Genomic DNA, 14185 nt, shown 5'->3' on the forward strand with positions numbered 1-14185 from the left:
TTTTAATGTGCGTACAGACAGTGCTTCTGACATGTGCTGCTCAGCCGACCTTACAGGAATCAAAGACTCTATTTTCAGGATTACTGGCGGTGTACCTATACTAACTCCATGCAGAAGGACTAAGGTACATCTTCAGGAATTATCAAACTCTGTGCAGAAACGGTGTATTGGGATGGCAATTGCTGGAACAGAAATATGTTCTCTGCTGCTAGGTGTATGAGGTGCTTCACGGAGACCGCCCACCCTGCTGGACACATTGGGGTCTCTTGATTTGGGTGAGACTCTTTCATCATCAATTCTGGGAAAAGCATTCAAGGAAAAAGTAATGTAATAATAACTGGTTGACTGCAACTCCAGATACAAATTATCTGTTGATATATTCTCAGATTTAAAATTAACATCATGTGAATCCCAAGCTATACAATTTATAGAATCTCTCTCTCTATATATGTATCATACCCATTTTGAATATGTGTCCATATTTTAATGTATTTCACAAATCTTACCTATTAGCAATAGGGAGTTACTTAAGTCATATTAATAAATAAGTTTGAAATTAGTAGTAGTTTCTACCTTACACTAATTATCACAAATTGGTGTTTCATGTCCCATAGTTTAGGGCAAGAAATAGGGCTCAGAGATTTCTGTGACTGGTGTCATTTGGTGCCAGGCAAAACAGAAAATTCTGTTTCTGTTACCATTCCAATACTGAGCTAGTTGTACATTCTTTAAATGTAATTGTCATAACACAGTTTCCTATAGAATTATACTGCAATATTTTTGTGTCTCAATATTTTTAAGAAATCTAAATTCCCATGCATGTTTTTTAATTGGCTTTCACAAGAAATCTTTGTATATAAATAGAAACTTGTTACAAATAAAAGTATAAAGTAAAATACTACCAATTTAAAACGCAATGACAAGATATGACAATGTGCAAGCCCAGGCTGGATTACTGGGAGAACACTGCTAAGCCGTCAGGTCAGAACAGCATCTGGTCAGTGCACTGCCTCGTCACCAGCCAGGCCAGGTCAAGGCCCCACTTTGCCCATGAAAAAAGTTTTAATTTATGCAAATCACTAAAGTCTACCTTCCTATGTGCTCCTTATATTTTGAATGAAAACAAGTACTGCTGGTCTCTCGGGATTACGAAGAACACTGAATTTAGTCCATGTACAGCCTCCATAGCAGTGATTTAAATCTTGTGAGAGCTCTTCAAAGGTTCTGCAGTCCAGTCTAGGAAATAGTTAACGTTTTCCCCTTATCTGCACGTTTCTAAGTGGGAACTAAGGCGAGAGGGGAGTGCTGGATTTCAGTTGACTTGACGTGGCCGTGCCTCATTTTCCCTCGCAGGAAACCTCTGACTGTGACGACAGATACCAGGCCAGGGGGATGACAGAATGGCCACCAAGGATCGGGCCATGGGAATGGCCTTTTTGTTGCAGACTATCGTTGGAATTCTGGGAAATTCCTCTCTTTTTTGCCATTATATCTTCCTTTATTACACAGGATGCAAGCTGAGGTCCACAGACTTGATTCTCAAGCACCTGACTGTAGCCAACCTCTTAGTTATTCTGTCTAAAGGCGTCCCTGAGACAGTAACAGCTTTTGGGTGGAGCCACTTCTTCGGTGATGGGGGATGCAAACTTCTTTTCTATGTTCACAAAGTGAGCAGGGATGCGTCCGTTTGCATCACCTGCCTCTTGAGTGTCCTCCAGGTGATCATGATCAGCCCCATGGACTCCGGGTGGGCAGAGCTTAAAGCGAAAGCTCCCAGGAACACGGGCACCTCCGCCATCCTCTGCTGGACCCTGAACCTGCTGCTCAATGCTACAGTCCTGGTGTATGTGGGCGGAGACAGCGGCAACAAAAATATCACAAAAAAACACAGTTACGGCTACTGTTATACTCAATATAATAAGAACATTATGGAGTCATTCTATATAGCCTTGGTATTACTCCGTGATGGTTTCTGTTTGATTCTCATAATCTGGTCCAGCGGCTCCATGGTTTTTACCAAAACTGCAGTCCGGCCCATCTCTCTCTCCTGTTCAAGTAGCAGCGAAAACGGCCCTTCCCCTCCCCTCTCAGGTACAGGTAAGTCCTCTCCAGAGTTTAATTTTTCCATGGTTGAAAAAAATCCATGGTTTCAAAAGCACAGGTCAACATTATTTTTATCTATTACCTTTTTGTGCAAGAAGTTCAGATTTAGATATCGATTGATTTATGTGCAAGTAATTCAGAATTTCTTTCTCTTTCACTCTAATTAAAGTGAATATATACAATTCTTTTGAACTAAACTAATTGCAGTTATTTAGCTAAATATAAAAACATTTCAGGAAAGTCAGCCAAGGAGACAGAGAGTCTATGTTATAAAATATTTGTAACAGTCCACTAAGATAAGTGATATGTGATTTGTGGATATATGGATTGTTTACCTTTCTGGGTAACTAACTAGGAATGGAACAACCTTTCAGAGTAAAATGATTTCCTCCAGGTATATTCATCTGTAATTGATTCATGTGTAAAAAGCCAAAGGTTTTTTATTTCCGATGCATAGTATATATTCTGGGAGTATATATACAGTATATTTCCTATACTCGGTATATATTCTGGGAACAAAGCAAAAATGGATTGAATTGACTACATTTTCCTTTTTCGTCTGAGTGTTTGGTCTCATATAGATACCTCAGTACAAGGCATTTTCAGAGTTTTTTAACTTTCATAAGAAAATTTGTTTTCTTCATTTCTAACTGTAGCTAATGAAATGTGGCTCTGGGCGATATCTCGCCAAGGAAGGAGAGGCAGTACCACATTGAGAGCTCAGGACATACAGAGCCACTTTGCTTACTTGTAACCACGGCTTTCTACTTGTATTTGCTCCTTTTATTTCTTATATTCAACTCTCACTTCTCAAAATACTAAATGTTAGAAAAAATGTCTGAAGCATCTTACCTCTCCTTTGTGTGGCATGGAGAATGCAATTTTTTTTGGAGAATGCAATTTTGAGACTCAAGAACAATGATCAACTTCCTTGTGTTCACCTTATGCCATCACCTGCATTTATATCATAGTGACCTGGAAATATTTTTCTGTGGAGAGCTATCATGATGCTATTAATAAACGACTACTCTGCTGATAAATCAATGCTTGGTTTCTAATAAGTATGGGAGTGTCATTCTCATCTCTCGTTCCTGGAATGCCAAGTGCTTATAGTGTCAGTTTGGGACTAAAGAAAGTGTAATTATGGTTATAGTAATAGACGTAAAAGGCTTTTTTTTTTAAGTTCATTCTTTTGCTATGCAGAGATATTGTCAAATGTCTTTGTCACTTGTTTTTTCAAGTGCGGGCATCCCAGTTTTCCTTAAAATTTTTTCAGATCTTCTCAAGAAGCTTCCAGATGTTTTGGTAATTGAACTGTATGATGCCCTTACGGACAGCTATTACTGATTTCATGTCAGTGGGACTGAATTATGGCTAAAGCATGATCATATTCAACCTTTCTTGCTAGGTTCTGTTCTTGGCACCAACAGAATCCAGTTCTAGTTTCAACAGGTTTGAGTACATAGCGCCGATCTCATGGAAGTCATCTTCCTCTGCTGCATTTATTCCATATTTTCTCCCAATCTCTTCAGTCCTTGCTCTGTCCCACTCCTTTCCTTTCCCTTTCTACCATATCTCCTTGAGAAAGTGCCTGTGATTAAATGGCTTAAATTATTACATCTGTAAATGATCTTTAGTAAATATTTCCACCCTAACCCTTCCGAGGAGTTCTACATCTTCATTTCAATAGCCTACTGGACAGCTTCACCTAGATTTCCTTCAAGCCCCTCAAATCCAACAAATCCAAAATCGAATACATCCTTGTCCCCTAAACTGTGATCTCTTCCAGATTGTTCCCAGTATTCCAATCATGAGGTTTCAAACCTGGTCCTTATCTTTTACTTGGCCCTCTCTTGCTTTCCACAACAAGCTGCCCAGACCTGTTTGTTGATTTGACCTGTGTGATCTGTCCCTTCCCCTCCTTTTTGCATGGCTAGATCCTGGCTTTGGTTTGGCATTTTCCTGGATCTGGGGTATGACCCTGCTACTGGAAGTGGTTTGTCCACCTCCTGCCTCTCTGACCCGTAGTTCATCTTATGTACTACTGCTAGGAGCTTGTGGTACTCCACTCTCAGAAACCTGCTTGCAACTGCCTACAGAGTCAAGTCTGTGCATGACAGTCCAGGATCTACAACTTTACCTGGCGGCTACAGGTCAGGCCTTACAGCCTTCCTTTCCCCCGTACACTCAATGCTTGGACAAACCCAAGCTGCTTGGCGATTGTTCCAGATACAGTTCCCTGGGGAGCAGACTCTGAGGCAGAGCTTAGGGGGACAGCACGGTTAGTAGGCAGTGCTTTTCTGCAGGGAAAGAAGTAGGACTGGGCAGAGGGAGGTGAGCTTCCATGCAGAGCGGATCAGGCTTTAGGAGCTGCCCTGGCTCTGAGAGCTGTCCTGCACTGGGGTGAGAGGGCTGGGCCTTGAGAGCCCGCATCCATCGCCCATTGGATGTAGCCACCTGAGGAGGGCAGTTTTCTTCATTAGAAGCAATTCCCAAAGGCCCAACAGCTGATGCCCAGCTTCCATCAGCACTCCTGGAGGATAAAGGAATAAAGCCTTCATAATCCCTTTGTTCCTCAAAGCAGATGGAGCAGCATATCATGCACATGCCCAGGGGTCCCCAGCCACTCTCACAAGACCCCATGGGCACTTTCTGTGAGTTAGGTGGCAGGCTGCTAGCCGTCTCTCAATGTCCCTTTTTTTTTACACACCCCCCACACCCCAATGTTACATTTTCTAGTCTCCTTTGCATTCAGTGTGACTGTGTGATTAAGTTCTAGCCAATGCCTGTGTTTAAAAGTGATATATGCAGCTGCCAAGTTGGTGTCTAGGGTAATTGGCAGACCCTCCATGGGGTGATGGGGTGATGGAAGCAGGCGCAGAGAATTTGTTCCATGAGACAAAAGCTGTGTGCTAAGGCTGGTACGGCAAGGAGGTAGAGAGTGTGGAGCCACCATACCAGCTCTGGAATGCTCATGCAGGAGAGAAGAACTTCTATCTTGTTGAAACTACTGGTATTTTGGGCTTTGTTATTTCAGCTGAACATATACATAGTACCTACTTCAGGTTACAACACTTTTCTCCCCATTTCCATATGTCCATAGTTCATCAATTTTTCAGATGCCAATTCAAATGCTACCCCATCCAGAGAATTTTGTTCATCTCCTCACAAACCCACAGAGCAGTCTCTTCCGTAGTAGCTCATCAGTATTTCCTTAACCTAGTATGATACTTTCATCAGTAATGGACATTCTTTCCCTGTTTCTCAACAACTCCACTAACCTGTAATATCCTGCAGAGCAGCATCTGGGCATCGTTTTTTCTGACACAACAGATGTAGCAAAGATCATTTATTTAATAGGTGTTTGTATTTCTTTTTGACTCATTGCAGTTCTTTTACTATGGGATTGAAAGTGGCATTACTGTCATTTTTCACTCCTCAGTTTTGTAACAGAAAATGATTTCACTCATCACAGGGGATTAAAAGGTCTCCTGTTTTTTCTCTCATTTCAGAAGCTGCAGGTATTTCCAGCTGGTTAACGTGTTACCTCTCACGTGGAGTGCCATAGGGATACATTTTTAGCCTTTCCCATCAGTCTTGCTATCCTCTCTCTTTCTAGTTCTAACAAAAGGTTAGAATTTATGTTTAGAAAGTGAAGTTTTCACAATACAGATCCTCTAAACTTGGACTCTCTCTGTCCCCCAGGGTGGCAATGATTAATGGCTCCAGCAGTACTAATAAAATCAGCCCACCAAGATAGGCAGCCATGATTCTCTCCAAGGTTCGTTTCTGCGTCACATGTGCTATGTTCCATGTGCTCCTGGGTTCAGCAAAGGATCCAGAAATTGGTCTGTCTGCATCCTGAGTCTGGCCCTGACACTTAATAGAATGGTGATCTCAAGGAAGGATTAAACTTCTTCAACTCTGGAAATGGGAAAATAAGAGGGGCAATAGAGTGATGTGGTTAGAGCACAGACTCTGGAGCCTAAAGTACCTGGGGTTTCATCCCAGCTCCACCACTAACTGGAGCTCCTGCATTCTCCACACTTACCTAGAAGGCTGTGTATGGATCAGGAGAGACTTTGTAAAGAAGGTAATATTTGAGGTGACACTTGGGGATGCACAGGAATTTGTTGGGGATTATGGGAAGGAGGAGAAGTCTTCCCAGCAGAGGAAACAGGCTGAGCCAAAGCCGAGAGTCCAGAAAGCACTTCTAAGCTCTAGGGATCCAACTGTGCCATCCTTTTCTGGAGCCAGTAGAACATAGAAGCTGTCACTTAGGACGCACACACACAGATGAGAAGGGGAATGGAACTGCAGATCTGCAGAGATACCCACTTCTGCCTACCTTTTGTGGGCTGTGGTGGGAAAAAACAAAATAAAGGTTGAAGAAATTAACAAAGTACAATGGATGTTACATCTTGCTGATTAGATTATAGTAATTTTAATTTTCTTTAGATTTTTCTGTTTCCTAAATTATCTGCAATCGGCATGTAATTGTCATAATTAATAAGAAAAAAATTTTTGAATAAAAATTTGGGTTGTTCTGTCCCACTGGATTTCTCAGATTCTACACTTCTTTGCTCAACAATCCTTTCCTTACTTCCCTGAATCTAGAAAATTACATAGGATCCTTTAGGTTAGCTAGATTGGCTGGTTCACCCCTAAATCCAATTGGCCTTGAGAATTAAAGGCTGAAAGAAAGACTGTTTCAAGATTTGTGTGAATCTAGTCAGGTCCTTCTGGTTGCCAGGTAGCAGACATCAATAATCAAGCACAGCACTCTCCAACGGGCGGTAGACGTGGTTTAGGGTGGGTGCGGGCAGCCTCCGAGCCACCTGAGTGAGCATGGAGAGGAAGCCTCACCAGCACTGAGGGGTGAGCATTAAGACGACGCCTGTTTGCGAGCACAGGTTTGTTAATCCCTACAGGTAAGCACATCTGAATAAGCTTAGTGCACGAAGCTCCACCAAAAGGAGTTGCCTTTGATATTGCATGGCTTTCAGTGGCTGCTCCTTGTCCATGCAAAACGACAGTAAATCAACATTGTGAGTGGCGATCCATGCAAGAAGGTCTGAATGACTTTTCACATGGCAACCTGCCACCCTGATTGGGAGCAAAGCCACGTCTGTGTACTCACTGGAGATATGAGACGATTTCAAGGGGCCAAATGTGAAAATGTCTGATTAATTTATGCTGATGTTAACATACCAGGGGCCAGGAAGCCCAGTCCTACCTGAGACAGGTTCTGATTGCACTGTGTTGATCCATACACACAGTGTTTTTAAAATATGAATTGCTTGCACCATTGAAAAACTGGAAATATTATATACTACATGTACACTGGATTTCTGGCTTCTCTAGAAAAATTAATGGAATGGGAAATGAAGGGCCCAATTTTCCATGTGGTGACAATTGGCTGGCACTAGGTAGAGACAGGGTGTGCACTCTCCAGCTCAGCGCAGTGTGCCTCACCCCTCGTATCATCTGTACCACACTGCTCTGCTCATTTTGGTGATTGGCTCCTGCAGACATTAGGCTTTGTCACTCTTGCTTTATAGCCATTTCACTTACGTAGGAAATGCAGCTTAAACCTACTTCATGCAGTCCACTTGCCATCTCTTCGGGAGTTACAGTGGCTGTACATTGTGCTTGTTGTGCTTGTTGCTGCAGAACAGCCTTCTCTGATGTCATGTACAATCCAAGGTACCTTTTTCTGTCTTCACCCTGAGACCGGGACCTGAGGAAGCCAGGGGCTCTGTTGCAAGCTCATTTACCTCCTAAAGGCTGGAAGCTATTTAAAGCTCCAAAGACATCTGAAGAACTCTTGATATACTCCTGGTCATTCAGGATGAAGTGTTTTTTTGTTTTTGCTTTGTTTTTAGAGGACCAATCTATTTACTGGGCCAATTTGACTTTCAATGATCATCAGTCAGATGCATGTTCTCCTAAGGGGGGACTGGGTGGGGTCACCAGTATAGTCTTTGCAGCCACATCAGGGCAAGTGTGTGTGCACATGCAATCAGCTGTCAAAGGAGCATCAATAGGTCCCTATGAGGGATTTTGGCATTTCTTTTCTCTCCAAAAGCCATAGACATAGCCAAGGACATGTTCTAGTCAGGGAGTCAGAACTGCTGATAGGTTTCTGAAAGGTTGAGGAATGGTAACCTTCTCTCTAAGGCATAAAAGACAGATAAACACCAACTTTAGTGGACCGGAAGTGCAAATGCATTTGGGAAATGATTTGACCTTTCATTAACTGAAGGACTTAGTAAATGATGCTTTAAAAACATTAATGGTTCTTTCCACCCCCTCACTCCAGACTGAAATTAGCCAGAGATCTTTAAGCTAAGAAAATTAATTAGAGGCTTACAGGTCAGGACAAGAAGCCCTCTTTGTCCTTACTGGCAGCCCTGAACATTTAAGACTGATCCATAACAAGCACATCAGTAGGAAAATATAAAAATATATAAGGTTCTAATAGAGAATCTTATAATCTTATAATAATCTTGTAATAATAATCTTCACACAGGTGAAAGGAATCCATATATAAAAGTCGAAAATAAGACTGAGCATTGCAGGTAGTTCTTCTAAGGCATTTGTGAGTAGATTTCCTCGGACCAAAATTAGCCCAATTAATGTGACAATAAGTGATCATGGTATTAGGTCCAATTGCACAGCCTTTTGCTCAAATGCCACATCCTCTGTGAAACCCTCCTTGATCTCAGGAACAGGGATAGTCTCCTCATCTCCTAAAGCACCTAATTGCTTACCTCTATCAGGGCGCTGCCACATTATATTTACTTGTTGCACTTTGCTCACATGATTGAGACTTGTCATTGTGTCCTTGAGACCTGGCACCATGCTGTAGGATTTTTGCACATCACGTGTTTGTGAAGGATGGGAAGGAAAGAAAGGAGGAAGGGAGGATGGAAGGAAGCACAGGCTCGCTTAGCATCACTTGCCCCACGGGTCTGAGCTCCTCTTCGTGGGCATTGGCACATGTTGCTTCCAGTGCTTTGAGTGTGTTTCCCACTTTATTAGACTGGTGACCTCGTGTCATCTTTCAAGATAGTTCAAAACTCACTTCATCCTGCTTCCCTCTCCCACTTGCCCCACGTCAGTTTTTTACTCCTGCTCATGATTCTGCTTATCATGCTTATTACATGTCCCTCCCTGCTAAATCATAAGCTACTTTAGGCTAAGAATTTTCTTCTGTTCTTTCAATTCCTCGGAGAGGTTCCTTGATAAATATTTGTTGAATGAATAAATTAATAAGCGGAGTCCCTAATGCTTGCACATTAACCTACAGGATGCCTATCTTAAATTTCAAAAGTTACTTGAGGAATTCCATCATAAGAATATGGATGATCTACTTAATTTTTCATGTCAAAGTTTTAACTCTAGGGCTGCTGTTCTATTATCTCCAAAGTGTTTGGTTTGGGGGGTCACCTTTCTCAGTTACCAAGGAAGCAACCTCAAAAACAGAGACTTACAGGAAAACCTATAAAAAAAGCAGACAGTCCTTTTAAAGGCAAGCATAAATGATACTCTAATATGCTTTCTTATTTAGCTGTAATAGTCCCCACTATTTTGTAGGCTTGAAACCAATACTATATTATATATCAACTATACTTCAATTTAAATGCATACAGTATAACATTCAGGTTATTTTTAAGTATTTCTACGTTTCTCTTCTTACATGAAATGACAGAAATAAATGAGTTATGGTGAATGAACGTAGAATTTACATAAGATTATTCAGGCCCAGGTAAAGGAGGCTCTTTGAGGGGAACCTTCAGTCGTGTGATAATGAGAGACTAAAAGCCAATGAAGGCTAGAAAAATAAGCACAACTGAGGTCAAGAAAGGCAGGTCAAAGTTTAAGGCACATTTTTAAGTTCAGACTTTATTCTATAGGGAAATGAAGAGCCCTGCAAACTTTTCATCAGAGAAATGATATGGTCAGATTGACCTCTCTGTGTCGTGCAGTAGATATATGAGTTATCTGTGCTGTTGAGGTCAAACCGAGGCATGGCAGTGGGGATAGAAAGGAGAAATACTGAAAGGCATGTATGAAGAAGGAGTATCATTTGATGATCAATTCCACGTGAAGTGTGAGGAAATGCCTTCCTTTGAATGTTTTTGATAACACAACTTCTGTGTAACCAAATACATCTACTTTCTTTATAGCTTTATTTTAAATTTGGTACCAGGTCAGAAGTGTGGATGTTATTACTAGCCATCCCCTTTTAACTCAGAAGAGATACTAAACAAAAGAAACTGATAATGGCAGGATCCCAAGGTGGGGTTTTTTCCTTCTGATTTACAAGAAGCAAAGCATTTCCAACAAATCCAATGAGTCTGAGTCCTAATCAGGAATATGCTCATCATTAATCAGAGATTTTGTTTTGCTCCACTGACTGCTTAAATCATCAGTGAGCCTTTGATTGAGAGACATGTGCTAAAGCTCTTGATGATATCAGACACATGGCCATTTAATCAACAATGTAAGAGAACACAGTAAAAGGGCTTAAGAAAGATCACCAAAGTATAAAGCTACAACATTCTATGTGACCAAAAGTTTTAATACACACCTTACTAAAAGTTGCATACAATGACTACTGAATCTCCATTCATAGGCAGCCAACAGGTTATGAATGAATTTATTAACTTGAAACAAAACTTACAAACCATTTTAAAATGAAAATTAACAATGGAAGCAAAAATGACTATAAAATATGATGGGGTGATGTTAACAAAAGGATTCAAGTATTGTTTGTAAAGTTCTTCAGATACTGTCTTTGAGGTTTGTGCATTTCCCATCTTTGCATAGTAAAAACAAAATCAAAAACAAAAAACCACACATATCACTTGTTAAACTGCACAGCTCTACATGATTCATGTTTCATGACATGCACCTATGTGTACTGCTCATTTATCTAATAGGAGTAGCTCTAATTCAGTGGGCTCATGCAGTATCCCAGATGAGCAATGAAGTTAGTGCACATCTCCTCATCCAGGTGTTGTTAATTAATGCAGCAAAAGTAGAGCACATGAAATAGGAACTTGTCATCACTTAACACTCTTGTTGGGTAACATTAAACAGTGATATGCTTGTGGTTTGAGCTCAAATGAATAACAAAGTATTCACACCACAAAAAAGAATGGCATGTGCAAGAGAAAATAGAGCAGAGTTTGAAACTACGTAACCTAATACCACCAAAAATAATTATAATCCATTGTTGACGATTGGTATGGTTGCAATATCTTTCATATTCATACACACATAGCTTAAAGCTTGTGTATTTTACATATACACACAAATAATTTAACATTGGAGCATAGGTTTGGTTACCTATGAAACTGCCAGTGTAACAAAAAGTTACACTAACATTTGCCATATGTACATAGTATTTGGGGACCACTGTGGTCTGATTTAAAACATAACATCGCACATTTACAATGTTGTTCGTGAAATGCTCAGAAGTTAATAATAGAGATTTAACTTGTTTTGTAACCACCATGGTTTTGTTTCTATTAAGTCACCGTGGTGCCTCTCAAAGAGCAGTGAAATGTGTGTGGTGTACTAAGCGACAGCTTAGAATCAACTAGGGAGTAGGATCCAGCAAGAGAGACATAAACAGTGCAGGGACAGGAAGAGATGCCAAGTCATCTGAGTTTCCTCCAAGCTGAAAGAGCTATTTCCACTAGGTGGAGATACAACCTGTGTCTTATGAAACCAAGAGTGAGGCTGATAAACCTTGTAGATAGCCCTGTTATTGCAATATAAACACACAGCTAGTTCTAGAGAAAGACTGCATACTCGTGTAGCACCTAGTTCTCAGAAAGCAGTAACAGGATGAAGATATTAGGGTGTGGCCTATGGCAGCCTATGGAAATTAAGGTTTCTGCTCTGTGACGGTGATACTTCCACAATTAAAGACATCTGGAAAAAACCCACTGTTTTAAGCCATACATTTTAAGGACATAACCCTTTCCAAAGTCAACCCTAAAATTGTGAGGTTAGCGTCATGAATGTTGCTGAAAAGGGACTTAATGCTAAATCTAGCAACTGATTTTGTTGTCGTGAAGTGAACTGCACAGTCGCATGTCCTCTTCTGCTCTTTGGGGCCTTCAGTAAAGCTTACTCTGGAAGAATGCCACCTGAAGGGATCATACGCAAGTTCTTGCATTCAAAACAAAGCCAGGACCAAATTCTTTACTAATGTCTATGCTCCACACTTGAATGGAAACTACCTTGACCATCAGTGGAAAAGCAATAAGTGAAGGGGACTTGGAAACCCAGACCACGTCCACAAACCTGCCTGGAGGGAGAAAGAGAGTCTGGGTGTGTCAGAATCCCATCCTCACCCAGCACAACATTCCACAGACCAGCAACACGCGTGGGCCGAACAAGGAAGCCTGTCACAATGCTCAGGAGACGGCAACTGCTGTTTCTATCCCCACTACCCGCTTTACAGTGGGGTTCTGCCATGTGTATTTCAAGGCTGGAAGATGGAGCACAGATGAAATATTAACGATAGATATGAATGGAAAGCTGAAGTTTTCCCCCAAGCTGTCAACATTTAAAAATTATTTTTTTAATTTAAGGCTTTAAGTTCATCCTCCTTTCACATGAAAGACAGGGAGAGAAAATTGTCAAAGCCAAAAATGAAAAATCATGAGCTTGGCACTTCTGTGATTAATCTGAGAGGGTGTCTACTTTCTTACATTATATACACAGGTTTGTAACGACATCAAAAAATTTTAGAGACATGTCGGTACATATATGTGCATTTACATAATTTTAGTTTTTCACATGGGTTATTTTGTCGTTTGTGTCCCCCTCCCCTTTGTTTATTTTTGGTTTCAAGCATTTCATTTCATTCAAGCATCTCATTTTTAAATCGCATCTGGCTTGTGCCCACACTCCCTGCATCTGCAGCTACATCTGTCTGTTTTAAGGAAGCCCAACAATCATTGTACAACATGTTACACAAGAGAAGGACAAAGACAGAGAAAGAAATAGAGGAAAGAAACCAAAATGATGGGGAGCAAATGATAAACTCAGATTTACAGAGAACCTTTACAAGAAAAATATTTCAATACAGACAAGCGAAAATGAGGTGTCAAAATCTCTTATTTCCATATTTACATTTATAAAAGAACTATACAATAGCATCATTGTTCAAATTCCAGCTCCCATTTCCAAAGGATGCTCAGTCTAGGAGAAAAGACAATGGGAAAGTGAGTCAACAAGAGCAGGGGTCCGCAGAGTGCTCGTGGCCTGGTGCAGACTAGGGCGTGGGGGCCAGGCAGATGCCCTGCCCATCTGCCGTCTTCACCTCGGGAAGCCAGCTGCAGGTTTGCTGCGGATTCGCTTGCTAGCTGCTTGTTGTATATATGCCATGCAGATTTTACCCTTTCAAAAATTAGATCTTCATGCCACTTGGGGTGTGTCAGTGGTAGGAAAAGAAAAAAAAAATCATGCCAAATCATTTAGAAGACAGTAAGTGCCAGCAGGCTCAGGAAAGAAAAAAATAATTTGCTATTTTTTAATGGTTCTTTTATTGCACTTAATTCTTCTTGTTCCTTCTTTCAGTTAGAAAAAAATTTTTTTGAAATAGTTCTTCATAGGACATCGTCGTTTGCCCCTTTTTATTGACAAGTGGTGGGAGGGGCTTTTTGAAAAATTATTTCCAAAAAGGAAGGTTTTCTTTTACCCCATCCCTGCCACCCCAACTCTAGTTCTGTATCATTACCACCCAGCGGTCTTGTTTACAGACAGAACAGTTCCGGCAACGTTGCTGCAAAGCCTGTCATACCCAGAATCCAACAGTGCAAGGCCCCGTTCACCCAGTGCTGCTGACTCAGATGGGTCCTTGCTGAGTAGGATCGAACCTCCTCTTCTTGACATTTCTTCCAGAGCGCATCAAAAGAAGATGCAAGCAGAGGGGGAAAAATCCACAATATTAATCAGGTCATGATGAGAGAAGGGTGATGATAATGACAACAACACAAGTTCCAGAGCAAAGTAATCAACTCACACGGAGGCAGGTTTTTCCAACATAACTTGAAAC

General features: G+C 41.1%; 2 protein-coding genes across 8 annotated transcripts in view; one reads left to right on the plus strand and one right to left on the minus strand.

Annotated features, from left to right (window-relative positions):
- Positions 1 to 1400: 1400 nt before the first annotated feature.
- LOC118933548 (vomeronasal type-1 receptor 4-like) lies at positions 1401 to 4360 on the plus strand. Its single transcript, XM_057504318.1, has 2 exons — positions 1401 to 2097; positions 4041 to 4360. The coding sequence occupies exons 1-2, from the start codon at positions 1401 to 1403 to the stop codon at positions 4358 to 4360; spliced, it is 1017 nt and encodes a 338-aa protein (XP_057360301.1).
- Positions 4361 to 10544: 6184 nt separating this feature from the next.
- Positions 10545 to 14185, minus strand: part of ADAM23 (ADAM metallopeptidase domain 23) — a 174538-nt gene continuing 170897 nt past the window's right edge. For 2 of the 7 annotated variants that reach the window (XM_036928003.2, XM_036928009.2), the window contains one exon: positions 10546 to 14024. In XM_036928003.2, the coding sequence (XP_036783898.2) occupies positions 13864 to 14024 (161 nt within the window). In that variant the 3' untranslated portion in view covers positions 10546 to 13863. Of the gene's footprint in view, positions 14025 to 14185 lie in introns of all 7 variants that reach the window. The other 5 variants (XM_036928004.2, XM_036928006.2, XM_036928005.2 and 2 more) reach the window with 4 other exon arrangements.

This window comes from Manis pentadactyla, chromosome 6, assembly GCF_030020395.1.
Source record: "Manis pentadactyla isolate mManPen7 chromosome 6, mManPen7.hap1, whole genome shotgun sequence".
Taxonomy (NCBI): Eukaryota; Metazoa; Chordata; class Mammalia; order Pholidota; family Manidae; genus Manis; species Manis pentadactyla.

What these genes read in the sequence shown, in the direction of transcription:
- LOC118933548 (XM_057504318.1), top strand. Translation starts at nt 1,401, where the DNA reads ATGGCCACCAAGGATCGGGCCATGGGAATGGCCTTTTTGTTGCAGACT. An exon ending in CCCTCCCCTCTCAGGTACAG is followed by an intron (nt 2,098 to 4,040) that starts GTAAGTCCTCTC and finishes TTGCATGGCTAG; the next exon opens with ATCCTGGCTTTGGTTTGGCA.